This window comes from Mustela nivalis (genome assembly GCF_964662115.1).
Source record: "Mustela nivalis genome assembly, chromosome: 5".
Lineage (NCBI taxonomy): Eukaryota > Metazoa > Chordata > Mammalia > Carnivora > Mustelidae > Mustela > Mustela nivalis.
The window spans coordinates 127815957-127843793 of record NC_139024.1 but is presented as its reverse complement, the minus strand read 5'-3'; the positions used below and the strand labels follow the sequence as shown (position 1 = coordinate 127843793).

General features: G+C 42.3%; 1 protein-coding gene across 1 annotated transcript in view; it reads left to right on the top strand.

Annotated features, from left to right (window-relative positions):
* Nucleotides 1-1786: 1786 nt before the first annotated feature.
* The window catches only part of LOC309864914 (conserved oligomeric Golgi complex subunit 2-like), a 30894-nt gene continuing 4843 nt past the window's right edge, over nt 1787-27837 (top strand). Inside the window, exons 1-4 of the mRNA XM_082730874.1 lie at nt 1787-1921; nt 21296-21457; nt 22616-22678; nt 24905-24985. Of these exons, the coding sequence (XP_082587000.1) occupies nt 1850-1921; nt 21296-21457; nt 22616-22678; nt 24905-24985 (378 nt within the window). The 5' untranslated portion in view covers nt 1787-1849. The remainder of the gene's footprint in view (nt 1922-21295; nt 21458-22615; nt 22679-24904; nt 24986-27837) is intronic.

Here is a 27837-nt window from a genome sequence, read left to right as displayed (position 1 = left end):
TTCCAGACCTCCCCCCTCCCCAAAAACAAAAATACAGGCACTTCGGGGGCAGTAGAAGGAGGGCCTATGAAACAGTTTGGGAAGCAGAGTGATAAGTACTCGGAAGGGGCGGGATCCTTCTGCTCTACACATTTTGGTGTATGCTTGAGAATGTTCATAATAAGAGTAAACAAACAAAGACCAAATAATGAGGCTTTCATTCCCTATATCCAAATGACCACAACAGGGCATAGAATGCAATTTCATAGTTGTTCCCCTGGCAATTTATTCTGATTCTCCAAATAAGATTCCAGCTCTCATCCTACCTGTCATAGTCTCTGGATATTGACTGGGAACGTTTTCCTCAACAAGGCCTTGCCAGGCCCACTGCTAGGGAATGTATTGTTTCAGATTCTGTACTCAGGTTTTAAAGATTTTTTTTTATTTATTTATCAGAGGAGGGGGAGAGCGAGCACAGGCAGATAGAATGGCAGGCAGAGGCAGAGGGAGAAGCAGGCTCCCTGCCAAGCAAGGAGCCCTTGTGGGACTCCATCCGAGGACGCTGGGATCATGACCTGAGCCGAAGGCAGCTGCTTAACCAACTGAGCCACCCAGGCGTCCCTGTACTCACGTTTTAAAAAAAGTGACCAGTTTCCCGTTTGGAGTGACTCGAATGCAAGACTCACTGTAAGCCGTTGTCTTGCTGTGTCCCATCCCTTTCTAAGGACTGCTTGTGCTATCTCTGGGAGATCACAGCATTGGGAGGGGCAGCCCAGGCCTGGGCTATTACAGCAAAGCTGCAGCCTGAAGGGCACGCGTGAGATCTGTGGTTTGAGCTGTCAGAGTCTCACGGAGAAAAAAAAGAGAAATGAATCATCATTTGACCATGACATTCCCACTAACGGGGAGGACAGTGGGAGAAAGAGCAAGGGAAGAGGAAAGAAAAGTCTCAAAATAAATGTGGGGTGGACGGCAGGAGGAGGGGGGGCAGGTGTGGCGATTGAACCAATGCTAGCCAAACACACGATTCCGCCCATTCTAGAGCGGACTGGACATAAACATGCTCCCACATCTACTTGTCGGCTGCGTTTTGTCGGCCAGTAGCGAGGTGATTCTTTAAGAGCTCTGAGAACCCAAACTTGTGGCCTCCCAGCAGCTGAGCCGAAGTGGAGCTGGGAGCTGCCCAGAGGACCCGAGGCTGCCAGCTGACCACCTTCCTCCCTACTGATCGCTGGAGCCAAGCTCGGCGGGGGAGAAGCCACGCTCGCGGGTGGGTGCGGGGGCTAAGGGCGGAAGCCGGGTTCCCACAGAGGACTCCGCGCCCAGTCGGCTGCAGCGACGGCGCAAGGGGACCAGAGGCCTGACACCGGGACGCGCCCCCCACTCTGGACAACCGGCCGCAGAAGTAAAGGGCCAGCATCCCGCCACAGCTATGCTTCCCGCGGGACAATCTCGGGAGAAGGTCCTGGAAGAGGCTCGCAGGCCGATTTTCCGAGGGAAAGGGCGAGGTGGGGAGGGAGCGCCCCTGACCCTACCCGCCCTCCCCTCTCCCGCTCACCCCGCATCACCAGCGGCGGGGCTGCTCCGCAGAAACTTACTCGAGGTTGTAGTGTCGCCCGCCACCGCATGGGGGCCGCATCACCTGCTGGCTCGGCGTTAGCGGTCCGCACCCCACTCTTGGCGGAGGCAGGCGGAGGCGGGCCTGCGGAGTCCTCTTTCATTGGCCGGGGCGCAGACGCTGCCATGTTGGAGGAAGCAGTGCCTTCTGTTCGGTGGAAAAGCCGTGGCTTCACCGGTAGTGTCGGGGAGTGCAGCCTCCTACCTTTCCTCCTCGCTCGAGTGTCGGTGCTGAGAGGCGGCGGCCGGCGGGATGGAGAGAAGTAGGATGAACCTGCCCAAGGGGCCGGACAGGCTCTGCTTCGACAAGGACGTGTTCATGAAGGTGCGCGCCTGGGCTCTGCTCCCCGGAGCTGGGACGTGGGTGGCCTGCCCTCCTTGGCCCTCCGGGGCCTCTCCTCGGGCTTCTCCTGCGGGCTTCCTGGGCCGTCCCCGCCCCGGACGGGTCCTCGGCAGGGACCTCACTGCACTTCGCAGTGAGTCTCTTGGCCTCGGGTGGGCTAGGTGCAACCTGGAGAAAGCACTCCTGTGAAATCGTGCACATTGAAGGAAAAGGCCTGAAAGTTCAGGGCAAGTGGTTTTGAGCTAAACATAAAAGCCCCGGACCCGTAGGACCCGCCTCTGGTACCGTGCGGCACAGTCAGACCGCCGCTCCCCCAGCCTGACAGAAGCCTCCCAGTGCCTTGTGCCCAGAAGCTCAGCGACTGTGCGTTGAACACATCTCTGAACACACGTACTTACCAGGAATTGGGTCAAAAAGGCACTTAAGCTAACGTTTATGCCTGACTTTCGTCTTAAGCTCAGAATGAGAAATCTGAAAGACTGTACTGTCCTTACTGGTTCTGGTCCGGTACTACAAAGCATACCAAGCTCCTTTTCTAATGTTTCCCTACTTCTCTTGGTGAAGTCAGCCTGAAGCTGGCAGCAGATAACTGTAGGACATAAACTTACAGAATAGAAATTTAAACTGAAAAGACTTTACTGACAGGAAAGGTTCATCAGACATAGCCTTGAAAATGTCCCAAGGTTTGAATCAGAGCCAGGAGGAGCTTTATCTGTTTTCTGTATCCCTCTGGGTCTGTACTTAAACTATCAAAACGTATATGTTTAATTTCTAAGGATTGGGATTTAGTAGCTGGTTTCAGTGTTAAAAAGTTTTGGCTCTGTAGGTACCTAAAATTCTGAAGAGTTTGAATTTCTTACTTTTTTATGGCTTCAAGTCATAATATGTTTTTTTCTTTTTTGGGTTAACCAGCTAGTTCCTTTTTGATACTTGCATTCAGATCACATCTCTCAAACTCTGGCTTTAAAAGTCCTTATGTCTGGATCCTCTGCGGTGTGGCCATATCATTTTTAATATGTAGGGATGTCTAGACGAAGGTATATTGTACTCTTGTTCTTGTATGGTGATGTTAAGCCACTGTAATAAAAGGTGTAAAGTGAATGGAGTGTCTGAAGGAGAGCACAGAGTGAATTCTCTGATCCAGAAACCTTTTGTTAATGAAGGACACGTGATGAGGAGAGAGGTCATTGGAAGAAGAAAAGGCACACACATAGACTTAAAGAATCTCAAAGCACGGAAGTCTCTTTAGCTTGTCTGTCTTTGGACTTCGTCGGGCTTTCTTTGGGCCTAACACTAGCATTTTCTAACACTTCCTAGCCCTGCCATCTTTTTCACTCTGAGCGGACAGAATGCCTTTGGTCAAAGCAGCTTCGGAAAATAGAAATCTCAAAATAGCAGTTCTAAAGTAGGACTTAGAGGTAGGAAGAGAGAAAACTGGGAAAGTGGCTAGAATGCCAGCAATTCCATATTCTTTCAAAGCTCTGAAATTTCTGAATATAATGTACAATTTGTAGTGTTAATGAACATGACCCCTTCATACATAGAAGGAAAATACATGGAACAGCTGTTCTGTGTAAAGTGGTATTGATCTTCTATGTGGGAGCTGGAGATAAAGGTTATTTGCAATTTCTGTTTCCATCAGAGAGATGTTTTGTTAAGTTACAGTTCCGAGGCAGAAATGAGCGGAGAGCTTGCTGTCGGGGTTGTATTTCTACATAGGTGTCTTGTTTGGCACATTTTGGAATGAGACTGGGATGGTAGAAAGGGAGATGGGGTGGGGCTGCGGGTTGCACCTTGGACACTGCATACATTGAGGGGTCCACGTTGATGCAGTCTTCATGGTAGAGCTGCAGTCAGGTTTACAGCAGGAAGTTGCATGGTCATATCTGTTGAGTTCGAGCTGACTGGTGGCAGGAGACTACTTAAAAAGTCATGTTTATGAGATCTAATAAGAAATAGAAGGGGAAAGGTATGCAAAAGAGGTAGGTGATCAAAGTGCAGGAATGGCAGATGGGGAAGGGTCACCTGGGGCAGAGGCACTGGCAACATCATACTTTGTCGGCTTAGAAATCCGAAAATCCTTTGGGTTGACAGCCAACTAATAGATGAGCAGGACATAAGGTATTGGTAGTAGGGGGAGAAAGTGGCATAACAGATAAATTAGACCATTTACATGGGTGTGCTATTGACATCACAAGTAGCCTTCCTCTTTCATCTCCAGTCGTACAGAAAAATTAGCAGCCATCCCACGGGACCTCTTCCATCCTGCTGACCATGATCCCATTCTTGTATTTGTCCCCTTCTCCTCCTCGCCTGGTACGGGGAGGGGCTCTCCTTCCTCCTCGGGTTCAATCTCCACTCCGGCTCGGAGTCCATGCCCTCCCGCCCTTCCAGGAGCCTGCAAGGATCCTCTCCCCTGCACTCCTTCCCATCACGCGCTCCTGTTTGATCCTCTCCCACTTGACTGCCCCACCTCTAGGTATTGGCCTGTCACTGTCGCGCATCACAGCCAGTGCTCAGGGGTTGACTTGACTTTCCCACCTTCCACCCTTCAGGCCCTGTCGTTCCACTAAAGAGTTCTTACCAAAACTGTTTCTAAGTCAGCGCACCTGACCTTTCTCTGTCTCCTTACTCGACATCGCAGTAGACCAAATGCTCTGCATTGCTTCCTGTCTTTCTTCTACCTCTCTGATGTGTCTCCTGTGCAAAGTCATGCTCCTGGTAGCCACTGAATGCTGATTATGGGCTCAGCCCCGTGTTCCTTTCTTTCCCTAGATGACCTTTTGTGCAGCTTCATGACCACCTATCAGCAGGTAAGGCAGATTCCTGTCTCTGGTCCACACGCTTCCTGAGCACCAGTTCTGTGTATCGGACTTGCTGATCTTTCTTCTCGGATGTGTCTGTGGCCCCTCAGACTCATCAGGTTCAAGACGGAATTCATGAGCACCTCCTCCACGGAAAACCACCTTTCTTATTCTATTGCCTCTCTCGGTAAACACTTCATCCGTTTAGCCTGGAGTCGGGAAACCAGAAGTCAACTCCTACTCTGTCACCTTTCCAAAATCTAGTCTGTTACACCAAGTCCTGTGGATTTCGCTTACTAAACCTCTTGAGTCCATATACTTCTTTCCATCTCTTCTCGTACCTTTGCAGTGCGCCCTTGCCATCACACCGTAGAAGCTTCTCACCCAGTCTCCATGTGCCTTCCTTGTCTTTCTGGCCCCTGGTCTACACTGCAGGCGAGCCACTCTTGTCAGAATGCGGATGTGATCTTGTATGTACCAGGTGACTGGTCAGTCCACCAGCTCTTGAAAAACCATTTTCCCACGCACTCGAACGTATTTCAAAGAGAATCAGTCCCCCATGGGGTAGTTTTCCTTGGTAGACAGTTTGTTTCTGCAATGAGCCATCTGCCTCCTTTGAACTTCTCTGTGTCAGTTCCTCTCTGGAACCTGTGGCTTCGTTGGCACCCCGGGTAGGCACATGATGACCTTTTCCATGAGAAGTGAAGGCAGGAGCCCTCTGGACGGTGAATGTATGTACCCTCATGTTCCATAGGTAAAAGAACCGTGTGTGGGAGTCGGGGGGTAAGTCCTTGAGGCTCCTCCCTGTTCTAATTGGGTGAACTGGGAATTTTGAGGCAGGAAGCAGGTCCTGTGTGTCCTTGTTTGCAGGGAGCATGCATTCTGATGGACAAAACGGAAAAGGGGAAGAATGAGCAGCTGCTCAGATCTGTTTGTACTGTGCTGGCTGATTAGCTGTGACCTGCAGATGTGGGTCCCATCCTCGGCTCTGCTCTCTGCCTGCTTATGTCTGTCTTGGGGCAAATCACTCGCCTCCGGCCTTCTGTTTGCTTGTTAGTATAATGAGGTGGTGCTTATCTATGTGATCTTTGCCGGCTCCTCTGAAAAGACTCTAGTCCATCCTGGCTTGCAGATAAGGAAACTGAGGCCTGAGGGGTGATGACTTCCTTTAAAGCCACACAGCTAGTTGGGGCCAATCACAGGCCAGATCTCCTGACCCCCACGCATCAGTCCTTGGAAATCCTACTGTAATATGTTCCTTTCCAGAGGCCACAGGTGGGAACTGAGGGAAGTGGGACGATCAGAACATTAAGAATAGCGCAGAAGATGGCACAATGTCCGCATGCCTTGGCACCTGCATTTCACCAATAGGGCCACCTCTTACCTTAGAAGAAGTTCCCACAGGGCTGGTGATCTGGATGCCTGGCCTGGAGCTTAGCTATGGTAAATGGGACCAGAGGGAAGTGATGGCTGTTTGAGGTGGACTTTGTTGACAGCAGCTGGAGATAGCAGCTGACAGAGGAGGAAGAGGGAAGAGTGACAGACGGCAGATAGCCGCAGGCCCACAGGTCAGCCACTGTTGCCCAGGGTCGCCCATCCCCAGGAGCCGACTTCATATCACAGGATCTGAGTGCTTACCCTGTGGGTTCTTAGTTCGATGTCACGTCTTGATGACAAGATTCCATTCTCTTCCGCATCAGTGTGAGACAGACATCGTAATGAAATTCTAATTAGCCAAATATGGAATGTAAGCCTGGAACTCATTTTATAGAGAAATTTTCTTATGTGAACTACTTTCCCTGATGATAGAGGAGTTGTGACGATGTAACATCAGATAAAGTTTATCTGATTGGCACTTGTAAGAAGGGTTCCCGGCAAAAAAGAACTGTTTTTTTGTTGTTGTTGTTGTCCTTTTTTTTGATCTTTCCTTTCCATTCCTTTTTTTTTTTTTTTTTTTTTTTGTCTTGTGAGCGGTCATCTGATTTATAAAAAGATGCAACAAAAAGTAAAATGGTACAAGATAATCAGTTTCAAAACATAAAAAAGTGAGTGTCTTTAGCCATAGCTCAGAACAGAGGAACTGGGTAAGGAGAATTGCTTGTATGAACTGGCAACAGGAAAAGTTGGTAAAGGAGAGCTGAGGAACTCTATTAAGACATAGGAGTGAGGGGCTCCATCATCATCTGGCATTTGCTCAGTGTCGTCTATATGGTTAGAGATGTCCATGATGGGAACTCCAGCAATCTTCTGGGTCTGGGTCAGCTGATGCCACAGTGTAACACTCTGAAGTACTTCCATACTGAGCAGTCATCTGCATAGTTTGTCTTGTGTGTACGTGGTAATCATTTGAATCTTGGCTCTTTTGCAATCCTTAGAGCCTCTTGATACTTTCACCCCGGTTTCTCAGTTTCAGCCATTACACAGTCAGTTGTACAACTGGTAAACTTGGCACACAGCCCATCCATCATTGACCGGTCAAGTTTGGCTTAAATAGAAAAGTTGATAAAGTCGGTACCAACCAGGATGTGGTAAGTCGGCCCAGCTGTGTGTTTATATTGGAAAAAGCAGGAGGGATGTTGGGGGACTTCTCTTTCCTTGAGTGCATGGGATCCTTCTTTTCTTTCTTGTTAGGTTTTAATCTGTCCTTCTCTCAGAGAAGGATCTCAGAGCTAAGCATTCGCTTCCTGGTCACATAGTTTCTTGCTTTCTCTTGCTTCCCCATGTTCACATCATGCCCATTTCTCCTTGCTTTTGATTTTCTAATTCACTCTTTGTAGTACCATAAAACTTATTTAAATAAAATGTTGGCCTACTAAGTTATTGATTATTAGTAAGTTCTTTGTTCAAAATTTGAGAGCAAGAAGTATTATGTAAATATATCTTTTTGTTATTTAACTAGTCTTACAACATTTAGCATCACATTTCTTGAAACATTTAAACAAATTAATCACAAACTGGGGCTTGGGCTCTTTCTTTCTTTTTTTTTTTTTTTTAAGTAATCTCTATACCCAACATGGGACTTGAACTCACAACCCTGAGATCAAGACCTGCACGCTCCAGTGACTGAACAAGCCAGGTGCCCTTTGGGCTTTTTGTTTTTAAGTTCCTCAGGTGAGGGGGTGCCTTAGTGGCTCAGAGGTTTAAGCTTCTGCCTTCAGCTCAGGTCATGGTCTCAGGGTCCTGGGGTCGAGCCCTGCATGGGACACTCTGCTCAGCATGGAGCATGATTCCCTCCCTCTCTGCCTACTTGTGACCTCTCTCTCTATGTCAAATAAATAAATAAAATCTTAAAAAAAAAAAGTTCCTTAAGTGATTCTAATGTGTGACCAGTGTTGAGAACTCTAGCACTGGATAATCCTTTTAAATAGCTCAAGAAATTAATTTTGAAAAGCGAACTAAAAGCCTGCATAGATTATGATTGGTGTTAAATTGAGGGGAAAAAAGAGATAAAGAGAAGAAATCAGCTGGAACAGAGTGTAATTAGGTACTCAAATATTTGTTAGATGGATAAATACATTTACGGAATGTAGGGTTTGTTGTTTTTTTTTTTTTGTCTCTTCATAAATATGTCAAATGGGTATATAAATTCAAGAAAGGAGTTTGATATAAAATTGATTAAAATGTTAGAACAGAAGTTTTTTAGAATTTTAGTGTTACTATTTCATGATGCTTTTAAGATGATCTCTCTGTAGATGGTGGGAAGATCTTGTTAGCATATGTTTTTAATTTTCAAGCTTGAATAATTTAGTCACCGAACAAAGATTTAGAATGAGTTTTGGGAGACACAAGTCCTAGATTATGTCCCCACCTAGCTGGGTCAGAGATTTGAGAGCAGGGGCTGGAGGGAAGAGCTCCAAGGACATTTTTGTATACATGCTGATACCTTGGGCGGGAACACTCTTCCCACACTTCCGGTGGCTAGCTCTTTTGTGTCACTTGGATCTCAACTCATTGTTCTATATTTCCTGGTTCATCCAAGTTAAAATACATCCCATTTGTCACTCAACCTTTACTGTGTCCTGTTTTCTTTTTAGCTGTGATCACTATTCATTAATCACTATTTGATCACTGTTCATTAATATAATGTTTGTCTACATATTTATTTTCTCATTTCTGCATTAGAATATCTGCTCCTTAAAAGCAGAGACCTTGTCTTTTCTTTTCATGACTGTGTCCCCAGGTCTTAGAGCAGAGCTGGAGTTGCATGATAAATATTTGAGGAATATTTATGGGATATACAGGGACATTTATTCATCTCTGTTGTCCATTGTTTTCAAGAATGGTTGGAAACACACACATACGTGAGCTCACACAAACTTTCTATGTCTTTCAACCCCTATGTAGTGTGCAGATTAGTGCTTAACTATTTTGGTTTTTTGTCTCGATGAAATGGGACATGTTTCATAAATTTCATATGCCCTCTTAGTACTTCTCATCATTACAGAGTGATGGTTCTGGGGGATTCTGCTTCTCGTGGAGATAGTATATAGTGATTTTATAAGTCCATGTATCTGGGAAGGAGTGTTTTACTTCTTGGCAGCTTAGAGAACTTCAATCTTTCCAAATTCCATGTAATTTTCATAGCATTAAAGCTACTAATTTCAGATTATTGGTAAGTTTTAAATGATTAATTCCCAGGTTACTTTGAATTAGTCTTTGTTTGCCATCCCTGATTGCAGCTAGTTAGTAAAGTAGCTAAACTTTTAAACTCTACTTGGTTTTAATTTTGAGTGAAGTCACTGCTTCTCTCATGGTTAATGGTTCTTAATTACCTGCAGCTTGTCTGGTTTGCTCATTTATTTTCCTGTGTTCCAACACCTCTTGTGATCTCCCAACTTCTGGCCTTTTGGGGGATTTGTACTTTAACTGGGTTCAGATAGGAAATGCCCCTGAGTACAAAGAGAAGATATTTTTCTTCTAACTTCACTATCTCCTATTATTAATGGATTACATTGTTGTGGTACATGTGTTACAACTGATGAACCAGCATTGATACAGTATTAATTAAAATCCATGGTTTACATTAGGGTTCACTCCTCTTTCTATAGTTCTGTGGGTCTTGACAAATGTATAATGTTATTTACCTACTGTTGGTATCTTACAGCCTAGTTTCATTGCCTTGAAAAACCCTGTACCTCATCTATTTGTTTCTTCTCCTCTCTCTGCACCCTCCTTGCTCACCCTTCAGCCCGGGATCTTTTTACTGTCTAGAGTTTTACCTTTTTAGAGGCACCTGGCTGGCTTAGTTGCTAGGGCATCTGACTCTTGATCTCAGGGTTGTGAGTTCTAGCCACCACATTGGGTATAGAGATGACCTAAACAATAAATAAAAATAAAAATGTTGGTTAATTTTTACCTTTTCCAGAATGCCATAGAGTTGGAATCATATAGTATTTAGCCTTTGAGACTGGTCCTTCACTTAGCAATATGCATTTAAGGTTCTTCGAAGTCTTGTGGCTTAATAATTCATCTTTTAATTGTCGAATAATCCATTGTGTGGGTGTGGCACAGTGTACCTGTTCACCTACTGAAGGAGATTGGATTGCTTCCAAGTTTTGGCACTTCAGAGAATAAAGCTGCTGTAAATATCCGTGTGCAGGTTTTTGTGTGGACACTAGTTTTAAGCTCTTTTGGGTAAATACAAAGGAGCACAATTACTGATCTTATAGTGAGAATGTGTTTAGTTATGTGAGAAACTGCCAAGCTGTCTCACACAGTGCCTCCCATTTTGCATTCTGACCAAACAGTGAATGAGAGTTTGGTTGTCCCACATCCTTGCTAGCATTTGGTATTACTAGTGCTTTGGATTTTATTTGCAATTTCTTAATGACATACAAAGTTGAGCATCTTTTCAGATCCTTTTTTTTTGTTTGTTTTTAAAGATTCTATTTATTTATTAACAGCACAAGCATACGGAGAGGTAGCAGCAGGCAGCAGGAGAGGGAAAAAAGCAGGCTCCTCGCTGAGCCGGGGGCCCAGTGTGGATTTCAGTCCCAGGACCTGAGCTAAAGGCAGATGCTTAACTGACTGGGGTTCCCAGCCACCGCTCTTTTCACATTTTTAAATTAGGTTTGATTTCTTGTTGGTACTAAGACATCTTTATATTATATTTCTTATTTTAAGTCCTTTACCATGGCTGTGTTTTGCAGATATTTTCTCTACTCTGTGACTGGTCTTTTCATCTCTCTCTTTTTTTTTTTTTTTAAAGATTTTATTTATTTATTTGTCAGAGAAAGAGCGAGCGAGAGTGAGCACAGGCAGACAGAGTGGAAGGCAGAGTCAGAGGGTGAAGCAGGATCCCTGCGGAGCAAGGATCCCAATGTGGGACTCGATCCCAGGACGCTGGGATCATGACCTGAGCCAAAGGCAGCTGCTTAACCAACTGAGCCACCCAGTTGTCCCGTCTTTTCATTCTCTTAACAGTGTCTTTTACAGAGAAGTTTAATTTTAACAAAGTCCCTCTCATCAATTTTTTTCTTTCATAGATCATGCTTTTGGTTTTATATCTGAAAAGTCATTGCCAAATCCAAGGATCCCTACATTTTTTCTTATGTCATCTTTAAGAAGTTTTGCATTTTACGTTTAGGTTTTGTGAAAGGTGTGAAAAGTTTGTTTTTATTATTTTCATTTGTTTGTTTTTTCTTATCAATGTCCCATTGTTCGGTTCCATTTGTTGAAGACTGTCCTTGCCATTGAGTTGCCTTTGCCTGTGTGTGTGGATGTTGTTCTGGGCTCTCCACTCTGTTCCAAGCACCTGTCTCTTTTGCCAGGCACCTTCTGTCTTAATCACTATAGCTTTAATAGTAAGTCTTGAGATTGGGTGGTGGCAATCCTCAATTTCCTTTTTTTCCCCGCTCTTTAATATTTTGTTGACTACTCTGGGACTCTTGGTTTTCCAGTTTTCCATCCAAATTTTAGAGTCAACATGTTGGTATCCACAGAATAACTTCCTGGCATTTTGATTGGGATTGCATTGAGTCTGTCGATCAGTTTGGGAAGAACTGACCTCTTAACAGTATTGAGTGTTCTTACCCAAGATTGTGGACTTTCTTTCCACTTCACATCTTACCTTGCTTGTTATCTTTCATCAGAATTTTATACTTTTTCTCATATAGATCTTGTGCATATTTTGTTAGATTTGCACCTAAGTATTAATTTTTTTGGTATGCTAATGTAAATGGTCTTGTGTTTTTAACTTCAAATTCCACTTGTACATTGCTGGTATATACGAAAGCAATTGACTTTTTTAAATTTTTTAATTAAAATTCAATCTCGTTAACATACAGTGTACTTTTAGTTTCATGGTTAGAATTTCGTGATTCATTGGTTGCATACAACACCCAGAGCTCATCCCAACAAGTGCCCTCCTTAATACCCCTCACGCAGTTACCCCAACTTTTCCCTCTCCAGTAACCCTCAGTTTGTTTCCTGTAGTTAAGTCTCTTGTGATTTGCCTCCCTGTCTGTTTCTATTTTTCCTTCCCTTCTCCTATATTCATCTGTTGTTTCTTAAGTTCCACATGTGACTGAAACTCTATGGTATTTGTCTTCCTCTAGTTCCATCCATGTCCTTGCAAATGGCAAGATTTTGTTCTTTTTGATGGCTGAGTAATGTGTGTGTGTGTGTGTGTGTGTGTGTGTGTGTGTGTGTGTATGTATACCACATCTTCTTTATCCATTCATCTGTTGATGGACATTTGGGCTCTTTCAATAGTTTGACTATAAACATCGGGGTGCTTTTGCCCCTTCAAATCACTTTGTGTACTTTGGATAAACATCTAATAGGGCAATTGCTAAGTCGTTGGGTTGTTACATTTTTCACTTTTTGAGGAGCCTCCATACTGTTTTCCAGAGTTGCATTCCCACCAACAGTGTAGGAGGATTCCCCTTTCTCCACATCTTCGCCAACATCTGTTGTTTCCTGACTTGTTAATTTTAGCCATTTTGACTGATGTAAGGTGGTGTCTCATTGTGGTTTTGATTTGTATTTCCCTGATGCTGAGTGATGTGGAGCCCTTTTTCATGTGTCTGTTGGCCATTTGGATGTCTTCTTTGGTCTGTTCATGTCTTCTGTCCATTTCTTGACTGGATTTTTTTGTTTTTTGGATGTTGAGTTTGATAAATTCTTTATAAATTTTGAATACTGGCCCTTTGTCTGATACATCATTGGAAAGCAATTGACTTCTGTATTTTAACTGTGTATTGTGCAGACTTGCTATAATCACTTGACTAGTTTCAGGAGGGTGTGGGGTGTGAAGTCTTTGTATTTTCTGTAGACAGTCATGTCATCTGTGAACAAAGTTTTATTCTTTCCCAGGTTGTATACCTTTTGTTTCCTTTTCTTACCTTATTTCATTAGTTTGGCCTTCCAGTATAGTATTGAATAGTAGTAGTAGGAGGGACATCCTTGCCTTGATTCCCTGTCTTCTATTTTCTCAGTATTAATATCATGTTAGCTGTGGATTTTTGGAAACATTCTTTATCAAGTTGAGGAAGTCCTCCTATTCTTAGTTTCCTGAGGGTTAATAATGAAGAGGTGTGGATTTTGTTAAATGTTTTTTTTCCTCCCTTCATTGATATGATCATGTGATTTTCTTTCTGTTGATATGATGGATCACATTGATTTTCTAATGTTGAACATTTTCTAATGTTGCATACCTGGAATAAATCCTACATGACCCTGGTGTATAATTTTTTAATATAGTGTTTGCTTTTATTTGCTAATTTTTGTTGAAGATTTTTGTGTCTGTGTTCATGAGAGATACTAGTTTATAGTTTCTTTTCTTGTAGTATTGGTGTTGGTGTCAAGGTAATAATGATCTCCTAGAATGATTTAGGAAGTACTCCTTCTAGTTTTACTTTCTGGAAGAGATTTTAGAGAATTGTGTAGTATTCCATAAATGTTTGGTTGAATTTACAGTGATTGGGATTGTTAGCAGTAGCCCTCCCTTCTTTCATCTGATATCAGTAATTTATGTCTTCTACCTTTTTTTCTTTGTTTGACTGGCTAAGGGTCTATCTGTTTTATTGATGTTTTCAAAGAAACAGACTTGGGGTTTATTGATTTAAAAAAAAAATCCTGGTTTTAATTACATTGATTTCTGCTCTAATTTTTATTTTTTTTCTACTTCCTTTAGGGTTTTTTTTAATGATTTTATTCGACACAGAGAGAGTCAGTGAGAGAGGGAATACAGGCAGGAGGAATGGGAGATGGAGAAGCAGCCTCCCTGAGCAGGAAGCTCTGATGCAGGGCTCTGTCCCAGGACCCTAGGACCATGTCCTGAGCCAAAGGCAGATGATTAACCAACTGAACCACCCAGGAGCCCCTCCTTACTTTAGATTTGATTTTGTTGTTGTTGCCTAAAATGGAAGCTTAGATTATTGACTTTAATCTTTTTTTTTCCTAATATTTGCATTCAGTACTGTATTTTCCCTTTAAGCAGCATTCCACACATTTTGCTACATTGTATTTTGTTGAGACTGGTCTCCTGTCATTTAGAAGTGTGTCATTTAATCTCCATGTATTTTGGACTTCTTCAACTATCTTCTGTTACTGATTTTTAATTCCATTGCGGTCTGAGAACATACTTGGTATAATTTTTATTTTTAAAAATTTGTTGTGTTTTGTGGCCCAGAATTATTCTGTCTTGATGAGTGTTCCATATGAGCTTAAGAAGAATGTGTGTTGCACTATTACTGGGCGAAATAGTCTGTGTACATCTGTTGTACGGTAATTGATGGTGGTGTTAAGTGTGCCATGTCTGGACTGAATGTCCACATCTGTCAAATCCTTGTTGCCCTGCTGCTGGATCGGCCCATTAATGATGAAGAGGTGTTGAAGTCATCAGCTGTGATAATGGAATTGTTTATTTCTCCCTGCAGTTCTGTTAGGTTGTGTCTTACCTGTGTTGATCAGGCACACATACCTTAAGGATAATTGTGTCTTCTTGGTCAGTCGATTTCTTTATCATTATGTAATGCTGCTCTTTATGCCTGATAATTTTCCTTCTCTGAAATCTGCTTTGTCTGAAATTCATGTAGCTACGCCATTGTTCCTGTGATTAGTGTTACTTTGGATTTTTTTTAATGTATCCTAGCATTTAGCTTGTTGATATTTAAGTTGTTTCATTTTTCATCAAAATATAATTCACAAAGCATAATAGTTGCCATTTTAAAGCGTACTCTTCTCTGGTTTTTAGTATATTTACTGTGTATATGGTACATACGTCACTTCTGTCTAATTCCAGAATGCTTCCATCACCCGAAAAATAAACCTCTTACTTCTAATTCTCCCCCCCCCCTTATTCCCTGGCAATCATGAATCTACTTTCTGTTTTTATGGATTTGCCTTTTCTGGAACATCTCATATCAGTGGAATTGTATAACACGTGACCTTTTGTGTCTGGCTTCCTTTAACCTGAGAGTAGAATGTTTTCAGACTTCACTCGTGTTGTAGCATGTAACAGTTTATTCCTTTTTATGGTTGTGTAAGAGGCTCTTCCACATTTTATGTATCCATTCATCAGTTGATGGACGTTGGGTATATACTCTTTTGGCTGTTACGAGCAGCGCTGCTGTGCACATTCATGTACAGGTTGTGGCAGGAACATCTGTTGTCAGTTCTGTCGGTGTCATACCCCTAGACGTAGAACTGCTGGGTAATTGTACGTGTGTAACTTCTTGAGGAGCTACCGAGCTGTTTGCTGCCTTAGCCACACTGTTTTACATTCTCACCGACAATACAGGAGGGTTCCAGCTTCTCCGCCTTCTTGCCAGCACTTTTCTTCTTCTTTTTTTTTCTTTTTCTTTTTCTTATTTTACCATAGTTGTCCTAGTGGGTGTGACGTGGCATCTGCATGTGCTTTTGATTCGCATTTCCCCAATGACTAAGGATGTCGAACATCCCGACATGTGCTCTTGACCGTCTGTGTATCATCTTTGGAGAAATGTCTATTCAAAAGTCTTTGGCTTGTTTTTAAATTAGGTTATTTGTCTTTTTGTTGTTGAGTTCTAAGAGTATATTTGCATATTCTGGTTATTAGATCCTTGTCAGACAAATGATTTGCAGATACTCTCTCCCATTCTGTGGGTTGTCTTTTCACGTTCTCCGTAGTGTCCTTTGACACACGAAAGTTTTTATTTTGATCAAGTTCAGCTTATCTAATATTTCTTATTGCTTTGTGTATCATGTCTAAGAAAGCTTTTCCCGATCCAAAGTCATACAGATTTTCACCTGTTTTCTCTGAGTGTTACAGTTTTGACTCTTACATTTAAATCTTTGATCCATTTTGAGTTATATTTTTGTGTATGTGTGACGTTGCTGTTCCAAGTTCATTCTTTTGCATGTAGATATTCACTTGTCCCAGTAGTAGGCACTCGAAAAGACTGTCCCCCCCCCCCCATTAAATGGTCTTGGCATCCTAGTGAAAAATCAGTTGACAATAAATGTATGGGTTGTAAATACTTTCTTTTTGAATACTTGGGGAATCTACACTATAAAGTAAAACCATTCCTAAAGTAGTAAAACCATTCTTGGTTAAGTGAAATGGGTCTCTATTATGGCACTGTGAGTTTGGGTTTGCTTTTCACAACAAACGCTGCCTAATCCAGTATTCACAGATGTTCCGAGTTATTTAGTCATGTGTTATGCAACTTTTGTTTATCTGAGAACAAATGCATAAATGGTAAGTTGAGTACTAATATTACCTAATAGCATTTGTTCACTGAGGCTAAGTTATATGATTTATTTATTTATTTATTTATTTAAGATTTTATTTGAGAGTGAGAGAGTGCAGGAGCAGGAGGAAGGGACAGAGGGAGAAGCAGGCTCCTTGCTCAGCAGAGCGCCTGATGTGGAACTCAAACCCAAGAGACTGGGATCATGACCTGAGCCAAAGGCAGATGCTTAACCACATAGGCACCCCAGTTATAATTTAGAATGCCATCATGAAGTTCAAGAACTTCAACAATGTGTAACTGAGGCAGGGAAAGTGATCGACCTAAAGGTATACAGTTGATGAGTAGGATGGCCAGGATTATGAACCAAGACCCCCTCCCGTGATGTACTACATAACTATGATGTAAGGTCTGAAATTGTCTCAGGAGAGAAAGGTCCAGGCTAATTTGGTCACCAGTGTAAGGAGCAGGTGGCTTTCTGTAGATGACTGTGAAATTACGGTTTGGTATGAAGTCCTTCTCTCCGACACTAGCAGGGTCAGTCTTTGGTTGATTAACTAAAAAAGTCAGTTTAAACAAGTATTCTTAGGGAATGGTACATACAGTTTTTAGTATTTTATTTGGAAAAAATATATGTACATTTATTCTCCATTGAAACAGTGCCAGGTCTTTTCTCTGGAAACTGGCCTGCAGATTAGATTTCTGAGTTATCACAGCACTTGGGTTGCTCAATAGGTTAGGCATCTACCTTCGGTTCAGGTCATGACCTCGGGGTCCTGGGATGGAGTCCCACATTGGGCCCCCTGTTCAGCAGGGAATCTCCTCCCATTGCCCCTTTCCCTGCTCATACTGTCTGTCTGTGTCTCAAATAAATAAAAAGAATCTTTAAAAAAAGTTTTCTATGTTGTCTTTTTTTGCATTCAGTTTCAGTTTCTTTAACTGAATTGAGTGAGAATCCTGTGATCACTCCCTCCCTGCCTGGTACTTGGTCATCTCACCCATACCTAACTTAGCAAAAATTTTCTTATTGATTTCTTTGTATCAAATCTTTCCAAAGTAGCTGTGTTAGTTTTCAAAAGAACAGTGATTTTTTTTGCAGTCATATTTTGTTGGTTTACATAGTGTTTAATGAAAAGTAAGTGTAGGTGTCCTTAACTAGTTTGGGAATCATCACATTTGATTCTTTTTTTTTTTTTAAGATTTATTTATTTGACAGAGAGAAATCACAAGTAGACAGAGAGGCAGCCAGAGAGAGAGAGAGAGAGAGAGGGAAGCAAGCTCCCTGCCGAGCAGAGAGCTCGATGTGTGACCCGATCCCAGGACCCTGAGATCATGACCTGAGCCAAAGGCAGCGGCTTAATCCACTGAGCCACCCAGGCGCCCCATCACATTTGATTCTTGCTGACTAAACAGGTCATGGAGTAGCAGAGTCACAGGGGAATTAGATAGTAATTTATTGCCTCTAAGCATATAAGCCTACCAGGGTATCACAGTATTGTAGAGGGGAAACACAGGATAGCTAATCCTGTGAGACCAATACTTGGAAATAGGTTATGAAAGATTTGGAACATCTGTTCAATGGGACACTCAGCATGCACATAAAATATTAATAGAAATGTATGTGTTTTATGTAAAGACATTCAAGTTATATTTTTAGATGGGAAATTTTTTTTAATAGAATGGGTTTTTATTTTTTATTTTTTTATTCTTTTTTTAAGATTTTATTTATTTATTTGACAGAGAGAGAGAGAGGTCACAAGGAGGCAGAGAGACAGGCAGAGAGAGGGGGGAAAATAAGCTCCGGCTGAGCAGAGAGCCTGATGTGAGGCTTGATCTCAGGACCCTGAGATATGACCTGAGCCGAAGGCAGAGGCTTAACCCACTGAGCCACCCAGGTGCCCCTAGATGGGAATTAGTTTAGAAGAGCATGAATATTTGTGTGTGTGTGTGTGTGTGTGTGTGTGTTTACACATATGTGTGTGTACACACATACATAGATAAGGTCTGGGGTTTCCATTCAAGATGGTGGCATGGGAGGATCTTGATCTCATCACTTCTATGAAATACACACTGAATCTATAGCTCCATATGGAAAAATTTCCTGTGGAAAAAACCCTACAACGAGCTGAGTGACTCCTACACATTAGGTGAGTAAGGAAAAAAACCTATGTTGAAGTAAGAATCAGTCTTGCCATAAACCCCACCCCTGGTACAGTGACCTGGGATTGGGAGGGTACTCAAAACCCCAGGCTTCTCCCTGAGGAGCAAAGGGTTTGAGCCCCACTTCTGGCACCCCAACTTCCAAGACGTACATCTAAGAGACAAGACCCCAAAACATCCAGCTTTGGAAGCCATCAGAGCTTGCACCCATGAGACCCACAAGGCTATAGCAAACTGAGAAACAGTTCTTAAAGCAGTCCCGCGAGTAGACTGACCCACCCTGGAACTCAGCACAGAAGCAGCAGACTGAAATGGGATCAGATTTCTGTGAAAGAGGCTCATTTGCTTATCTTAAAGCCCTGAGGGGCAGGCATCTAATTTAACGTGGATCTGGGAGCCTAGTAAGGTATTCTCCAAAGATGGAGCTGATGGGTACCATCTTTGCGCTGTCCCTCTGCCTCGCTTCTGCTTTCTGGTATCTCCTGGAAAGGAGCTTGAATGCTCGTATGATGCCCCGAGGTTTGCAGTTGCTACCCAGGTATACCTCTAGATCACCTGGCTCAAGCAGCCAGCAAGACTCACACTCACGGTAGTGAGTATCACAGTATTTACAACAACCAAGACTTGGAAATAACTAAAGTGTCCACCAATGGGGTGAATGGATAAAGACAATGTGTGTGTATATGATGGAATATTAACCATAAAAAGAAGGAAGTCTTGCCATTTGCAACAACATGGATGGACCTTGAGGATATTGTGCTGAGTGAAATAAGTCAGACAGAGAAAGAGAAATACTGTATGATCTCCCTCACATGTGGAATCTAAAAAACAAAACAAAATGAAGTCATAGAGAACAGATTGGTGGTTGCCAGAGGCGAGGTTGTGGAGGAAATAGATGAAGGGGTCCAGTGGTATAAACTTCCAGTTAATAAGATAAGCCTTGGGGATGTAATGTACATCATAGTGACTGTAGTAAATAATACTGTGTATTATTGTATATTAATTTTATTATTTTTTATTAGAAATATGTATTATTAGCCCCAGGGTTACAGGTCTGAATTGTCAGGCTTACACACTTCCCAGCACTCACCGTAGTACATACCTTCCCCAATGTCCACAACCCCACGACCCTCTCCATACACCCCTCCCCCCAGCAACCCTCAGTTTGTTTTGTGAGATTAAGAGTCTCTTATGGTTTTTCTCCCTCCCAATCCAATATTTTTTTTAAGATTTAATTTATTTATTGGACAGACAGAAATCACAAGTAGGCAGAGAGGCAGGCAGAGAGAGAGGAGGAAGCAGGATCCCCGTTGAGCAGAGAGCCCGATGTGGCCTCGATTCAAGGACCCTGTGATCATGACCTGAGCCGAAGGCAGAGGCTTTAACCCACTGAGCCACCCAGGTGACCCCCTCCGAATCCAATCTTGTTTCATTTTTCCTTCCCTACCCCCACACCCCCCACTTTGCCTCTCAAATTCCTCATATCAGGGAGATTGTATGATAATTGTCTTTCTCTGATTATTTCACTCAGCATACCTTCTAGTTCCATCCACGTCATTGCACATGGCAAGATTTCATTTCTTTTGATGGCTGCATAGTATAATATATATATATATATATATATATATATATATATATATATATATATATAAAGATTTTATTTATTTATTTGACAGAGATCACAAGTAGGAAGAGAGGCAGGCAGAGAGAGAGGAGGAAACAGGCTCCCTGCTGAGGAGAGAACCTGATGTGGGGCTCGATCCAAGGTCCCTGGAATCATGACCTGAGCCGAAGGCAGAGGCCTTAACTCACTGAGCTACCCAGGTGCCGTATATTATTATATATTTAAAGTTGCTAAAGCTTAATAGTTCTTAGCACAAGAAAAAAATGTGTATGTTTGGTGATGCATGTTAACTAGTCTTAGGGTGATCATTTCACAACAGATAAAAATATGGAATTTTTATGTTGTACGCCTGAAACTAACATGTGTCCATTATATGTCAGTTTCTTTAAAAAGTAATTGATATTTTATTTTTTTAAAAATTATTTATTTATTAGACAGAGATCACAAGTAGGCAGAGAGGCAGGCAGAGAGAGAGACAGGGAAGCAGGCTCCCTGCTGAGCAGAAAGCCCAATGTGGGCTTGAACCCATAACCACTGAACCAGCCAGGCACCCCAAAAGTAATTTATATTTTAAAGAGAAAGCCTATGGCACCTGGGTGGCTCAGTCAGTTAAGCGTCTGCCTTCGGTTGAGATCTTGATTTCAGGGTCTTGGAATGAACCCTGGCATCAGGCTCCCAGCTCAGCAGAGAGCCGGCTTCTCCCTCTGCCCCTCCTCCCACTTGTTCTCTCTGTCTCTCTCTCTCAAATAAATAAAATCTTAAAAAAAAAAAAAGTAAAGAGACCAAAACAAAGTCTGGAAGGATGTGAATCGCTGTGTTAAAATTAAGAAGAAAAAGCTGTTTCTATTTTGAGAAGAGCCTCTTTGAAATGTATAATTAAAAGAAATAAAATGCCTGTAGCGTTAGGCAACAGGAGAGAATGGTCTTGGTGAGGGGCCCCCTTTCCCATAATCTTAGGAAGTGAGCAGACCCCCTGATGTCCTGTGTGTGTTCCCCTGCAGTAATACGGCCTCTTATTCTTTCTCTGATCTTATTTTTCTATGTAAAATGTGGTATCAGTGCAATCATTTTTTCTTTCTGGTTTGATTTTCAGGAAGATTTCAACGTCGATCACTTTGTGTCTGACTGTAGGAAGCGTGTCCAGCTGGAGGAACTAAGAGGAGATCTGGAACTCTACAATAAACTTCTTAAAATAGCCATGGTCGAGCTCATCAACAAGGATTATGCAGATTTTGTCAACCTTTCCACAAACTTGGTAAACCTGAAATTCACAAGTCCTACACACACACACACACACACATACACACTTTCTCTCTCCTTCATATTTATTAAAAGGGCAGAGTTTTTAGAAACCTTTCAGTTGATTACCCCACCAACCCCACTAGAAACTTGAAGAAATTACCAATTTCATTAATAAAAGAACTAAACTTTTTGGAATACATTTTTTTGTTTTAGTTTTTATTCATTTAAGGTTGCTCTAGTTTGATTATGTTTCAAATTCATTAGTCAACAGTGAAAAGTAAAGGATAATAATACCCAAGGGGTTGTTTTATTAGTTGCTAAGTGATTACCCTGAAGTCTTCCTTGATTTAACTAATTTGTAGGAGCAAATGTCCACCACTCTTACAATGTTTAATTTACTCCCAGGTAAATGTTTAATTTACTCTGTTAGCCAGAGCTAGGTTGAGGGAACATTGGCCAATATTGATATTTAAAAAGTTTGGTTTTATAAAAATATAAGAATGATTTGCAGTGAGCTTATCAATTGTTTGTAAAAGCCGTTTAGAAATGTTGAATTTTGTTACTTGGCAGAAAAGTCTCCTTGTTGATGCTTCATTTTGTTTTAAATCTGTTTGTCCAGAGAAGCACAGAAAGTTGCAGCTCCGTGGGAATTTCAAGAAGCATTAAAATTAATGATGCACATTTGCTTTTGGGAAATATACCACTAAGATAAATATCCCAATAGGATTAAAAACCTAGAAAATTTTACTTCTGTTTAATTTCTATTTTTCTCAAGGCTTATAATAATGTTTAAGAGAGACGTAGCCCGTCAGACTTTCACATCAGCTGGCTGAGTATCATCAATTACAGACAGAGAACTGTTCACCTTCTGTGAAAATTTTTCACATTCATTTAAAATGTCATCTAAAGGCAAATTGTTCTTAAGGAAACTTTCGTTTCTCCTGACTTCCCTTATTTTTATAGTTTCATGTATTTCAACAGATTTTTTTCATATTCTATGAACAACATTAATGGCCAAATAACACTTCTGTTGCTTAGCTAGTTATGTAGCAAAATACGGTTGTGCCAAAAAAAAAACAAGTTAAATCTGGTACTGCTTTGATCGTTAAATAGATACGTCACTATTACTCCTTATCGTGATGTGTTTGTGCCAACCTGGTTTTGCCTTTAGGTTGGCATGGACAAAGCCCTCAATCAACTTTCTGTGCCTTTGGGACAGTTACGAGAAGTTCTGGTAAGTCCCCAATTAATGAAAACAGTCTGCTGTGACGCCTGTTGTCCTCGTCGGCTTTTCTCTAAGAATTCTTTTCATCTGTTAGTTTGGTGGTACTGGTGGTTGTATTTTAACGGTTCATGATTATAATATTCACCTTCAGAAGAGTTGTAAATGATTTTGTTTTTGCATATGCTAAAAACCTAAAAAAACATGTTCGATTTGAAGAAGACATATTCTCAGAGTAGACAACCTTAAAATGTCAGGGGAGAGGAAGCATATTTCCAAATTCAACTTATTAATGCCACTTTGGTCATATGTAAGTGGTTTCTAACTTACGAATGACTTGTATTTTAACAGTTTGTAATCTTGTAAATATCCCCCCCCCACCCCACGTAATCTACGTGTGGTTAGGTTCCTGGGCTGATCTACAAAAACTGTGTAATCCCTAATGGAACTGAATTATAATATAAATAAAATGTAATACTTAATAAATGTTACATTTGCATGTTCTCTCAGAAAAATCTCTGTTGTGGGAATGGGACTCCCCACCTCTAAGCCATTGGGAATAGGAACTCCACCTGGGTGAACAGTGGAGGGGCAGTTGTGGCATCACTTCTTACAGAAAACTGTGCTGCCCTGTCTCCCTTCCCGCCCCCCCCCCATCTGTGTCTGGTGCCCTGACTTACAGCCTCTGTCCATTCTGATGCCCTGTCGTAAACTTGTCATAAACGACACCATCCTTCCTTGTGTGTCTCCTCTAGCTTGAGTGGCCTCTTGCGTCCCTCCCCTAAGACAGTGCCTGCATCCTAGAGAGAATATAAGGAGAACATAATTTAAGTGAAGACACAGTACATGGTTAGAACCAAGAAAAATGCGGAGTAATGGAAATATCAGTGCTGAGAAGCCTAGGGGAGGGGCAGGCAGGAAAGAGTTCGTGAAACAGGTAAAAATCTTGAGTTGTGCCTTGAGTTGTAGCCAATACTTTCCATGGTTTATGTCTCATTTGAATTTTACAAAATCTTGTTAAAGATACTTTTCCTTGGAATGGAAGGGATTTTCATGGTCCGCTGTTGGATTCCACACCAGCCGCTGTGGGGCTCTCCCACTGCCTCCTTGGTGTGCCTCTTCCTCCCGGGGCCTCATAGTGGTGTTGTTTCCCAAGCCTAGCCTTCCTTTGGCCTCCCACTCTTCTCTCGAACCCCCTTCCTGGAGGCAGATTTGCTCTACTCACACAGGCTCCCGTCCCGCCTCACCCCCTGCCATCACCGTATCCCCTCCCTTTTCCATGGCCTGTTTTTATGGCCACTTTGGTCCTGCTCAGCCACAGGCCTGACCTGCCTTTCTGGTCCCAACTCTGAAGCTGTTCTGTGAGATTCTCAGACCACTGAGGGATACGACTATATCTGTCTTCATTGCATCCCTGTAGGCTGCCACAATACTGACGTCCAGGAGGAGTTTCATAATGTTGATGGAGTGAATTAATTCACCTTCCTGTGGAATTTTTGTGATATGCCTACTTCATTCTAGTTGTTTCTGTTAACCTTTGTTTTGGCCCTAATTCCTAATTATCTCTTTATTCATTAGCTTCTGGACATGTTTCTCTACCTCTGTGCTCTGCCTTTTTCTGGTCTTCTGTTCTTCATTCTTGATTCCTGGTATTTCCATACCCACATTTCATCATCATGCATCAGTGCTTTGACATTCTTTCGTTCTCCAAAATATGCAGAATCTAAAGACTTCATCTCAGTGAAGTTGGCCCTCCATTCCTATTTCTGCTTCTCTCCAGAAGGAAGCCTGCAGTGCACATGGCTGTGTGCCTGTCTGACCCTGCCCCTGAGTGTGTGTGCACTTACATCTGCTCCCCATCCCCTCCCCACCTCAGCAGCTGTGTACACATGGCTTTCAGAGTCCGATTCAAGCCCCGTCGCATTTCCAGACTCTCCTGTACTTTGCTTCATATTATCTGTTCTCCATTCTAAGCCCCCTCATCCCCATAACTTTCACTGTATATGTCATTCTTCTTCTGGCCATGCGACCCTGCCTTCGTGTCATTATGCCCCCAGGTCATGAGTCCCCTCAACAGTAACTGTGTCTGGTATATCATGTTTGTTTTTTTTTTCTTGTCAATATCTGCATAGTACTGGTGCACAGGTATTAATTTCTGTGGAATTGAATGAGATGTAGGAAATTGATAATGTGACAAAACAATGTCTGTAATACATTTTCTTTATTATTCTTTTAAAGAGTCTCAGGTCATCAGTCAGTGAAGGAATTCAGGCAGTAGATAAACGAATGTGTAAACAAGAGGACATAAGGAAGAAAAAGGTACCCTCCAGTAGATTTCTTATGCTGCATGCCAGTTGAAGCCCTCTCCTCTTGTCTCCGCGAACTTGTCAGCACTATTCAGCTTTTTTCTTTTTTTTTTTTTAATTTAGCTTTTTTTCAAAGCTCTCACGCATGTGCATTTTATGCATTATGTCACGTTATCTACCTGAAACAAGAAGACAGAATTTCAGAGGTACCCACACGATCTCAAGATCACCCACTTTTTCCAGAACAAGAAACAGTGATAACTGTTGTCGGTGCAGCGCTTGACAGTTAACGACTGTATAAATTGTCAGCGGCCCTGTAACGAAAATAGGCCTATATTAGAGACTAGGGGAGAAGTGGGCTTTCCAAAGCAAACTCAGGATTCTGCCGTAGGTTTGCTGTTATTTTCTGATCCTGTGTTCTTTATGTTCTGGTGTTCACTTTAATTTTTTCAATTCCCAGTAGTTAGCATGCAGTGTTGGCTTAGTTTCAGGTGTGTGAGACAGGCAATGGCTCTGTACATCTGAGGGCTCACCCCGGGAGTGTGCCCCTTAGTGCTATCTCCAGTTCCAAGTGTCCCCGATATCATTCATGATCATAACAATGTAGGGGCACAGCGGGCATTGGGAGTCTGGGCTTCTGACTCTCGCCTGCTGCTCTGTACAATGTTTTCTATGTGTATTATTAGCATATTTGTTAAAATCTCAGTGGGGAGAAGCCTGTTTGAGGGACCTTCTGTTTAATTCGCCTCTGGATCTCCTCACAGCTTTTGTCCAAAGAATGCTTGTCGTGCGCTTCCAGACAAAACAGTAAGCTTTGTGAGAGCAGGGTGTATTTCTTGCTTTATTTTCTCGTGCCCCCCCCCACCCCCCGTTGGAATGAATATCGAGCTCCCAGGGGTGTTCCTTATTATTATTATTTATTGAATGGATGACTTTGTATATTTTTGTTCTTTAAGGATGAGAGTTTTCATAATGTCCCTCAACCTCTTTGATAATATTTGTAGTGTAAAAGGTCTTTAATGATTTGGTGCTTGGGCATATAGGTATATGCACCTGTAAACTGAGAGGGCCAGTACAATCGGAAGCCAAAGTTAAAACATGAATAAAGGGCCATAAGAAAACAAATGGAGGGGCGCCTGGTGGCTCAGTTGGTTAAACGTCCGACTCTTGATTTTGGCTCAAGTCATGATCTCAGGATCATGAGATTGAGCCCCGCATTGAGCTCTGTGCTCAGCAGGATGTCTGCTCGAGATTCTCTCTCTCCCTCTGCCCCTCCCATGCACGTGCACATGCAGTCTCTCTCTCTCTCAAATAAACAAATCTTTTTTAAAAAAATAGGAAAGAAATGCCCATAGAAAGATTCAGGATGGGGAATAAAAGAAATAAGAGTATAGAATATGAGAAAGCAAAGTCTAGGGTTTTTTTTTTCCTCTATAAACTTGCAATAGAATATGGAAGTATGCTTATTCTAGAACTAAGATTTGCATTCTTGAGAATTCTGTGTTTCATAGAAATATTCAAAATATAGCATGCCCTATATATTTGAAGTTAACTTTTGGTCTTATATTTTCCTGCATTTAGCATGGGAAATAAAGATGATTAAGAGTAAAGATGGTGACGTTTTTTGTTTGCTTAATTTTTATTTTTATAGATGTGTGTGTTGAGGCTTATACAAGTTATTTGATCAGTTGAAAAGATTGAAAAAATCTTAAATTCACAAAGTTCGAAAGAAACCTCTGCACTAGAAGCAAGCAGGTAAGCATTTTTTTTTTAACTAAGTAGCACATAAATTAATACTTCACATCCAATCTAATTAGGCGGGGACGGCTTAGTTAGAATTCATTTCTGAACAAGAAGGAAATCCAGGTTTGTGGCTAGAATGTAGCTCCAGGAGAGTGGAGAGCATGAAATGGTGAAATCTATAACACGTTCCTATAAACCCTTTGGTTATAGACCACAGTTCCAACACGTCATTATGCTTGCAGTGTAAAAGTATATTTGGAATCACCTTCCCTGAGGACTAGCAAAGTCATGTTGATCTTTAAGGCATACCTACCATTCATCTTGGTTTTTCTCCATCTCATTTTTTCCCCTAGACATGCCCAGAGTATGACCATTGATGTATTTTGCACCAGCATTATATTATTATGAAACAGTATAGGACATATCCAGTTGAAATTTACAAACAGGAAAGAAAAAACTTATGAAATAGGAAAAAGATGATGGCTCTCTTTGTTATACTGTGATTGTCTTGTTCCCTTCCTGGTGTGAATTTTCAATCAGCCAGGGTAGATGAGTGACTCAGAAAATGAGTAGTTAGGTCCTGTCAGCACTGTGAGATGCACAGTGGTGCAGTGGGAGTAGCCGGGGCTGGTCCTACACATACCAGCTGGGCTGCCTGCGTCAAGGTCGCCTGGTGCCCGGAGTGCTCTGTTGTGTGACGCTAACAGTCCCTCCCCTTGCAGGCGGAGTTAGGTTTCTAAATTTTAGGAATTAAGGTTTTAGATTTGGAAGGAACTTGAGAGACCATATGCTCCACATGTCTCATGATGGAGATTAAGAACGGACACATCCCAAAGGAAGCGATTCTCTGGTCCTAGGTCTCTGTCCCCTTTCACATCAAGGCATTCAACTAAGTGGTCAGCCTCCACTGTGCTTGTGTCTCTAGCCCGTTGCACTCGTGCTTCTGCCCCGTTCGTCCACACTTAGCTGACAGTCTGCACACGGCCCTTCTGCAGCCCGTGTGTCTCCAGCGGCTCTGCTTCACTGCGGCCCTTGGCAGTGCCTGCAGCCCCTCCAGCCCCTCCAGCCATGTCCACGTTCGGCCCCTGGAGAGCTGGCCCTCCAGTGTTCTTCCCGTCTTTG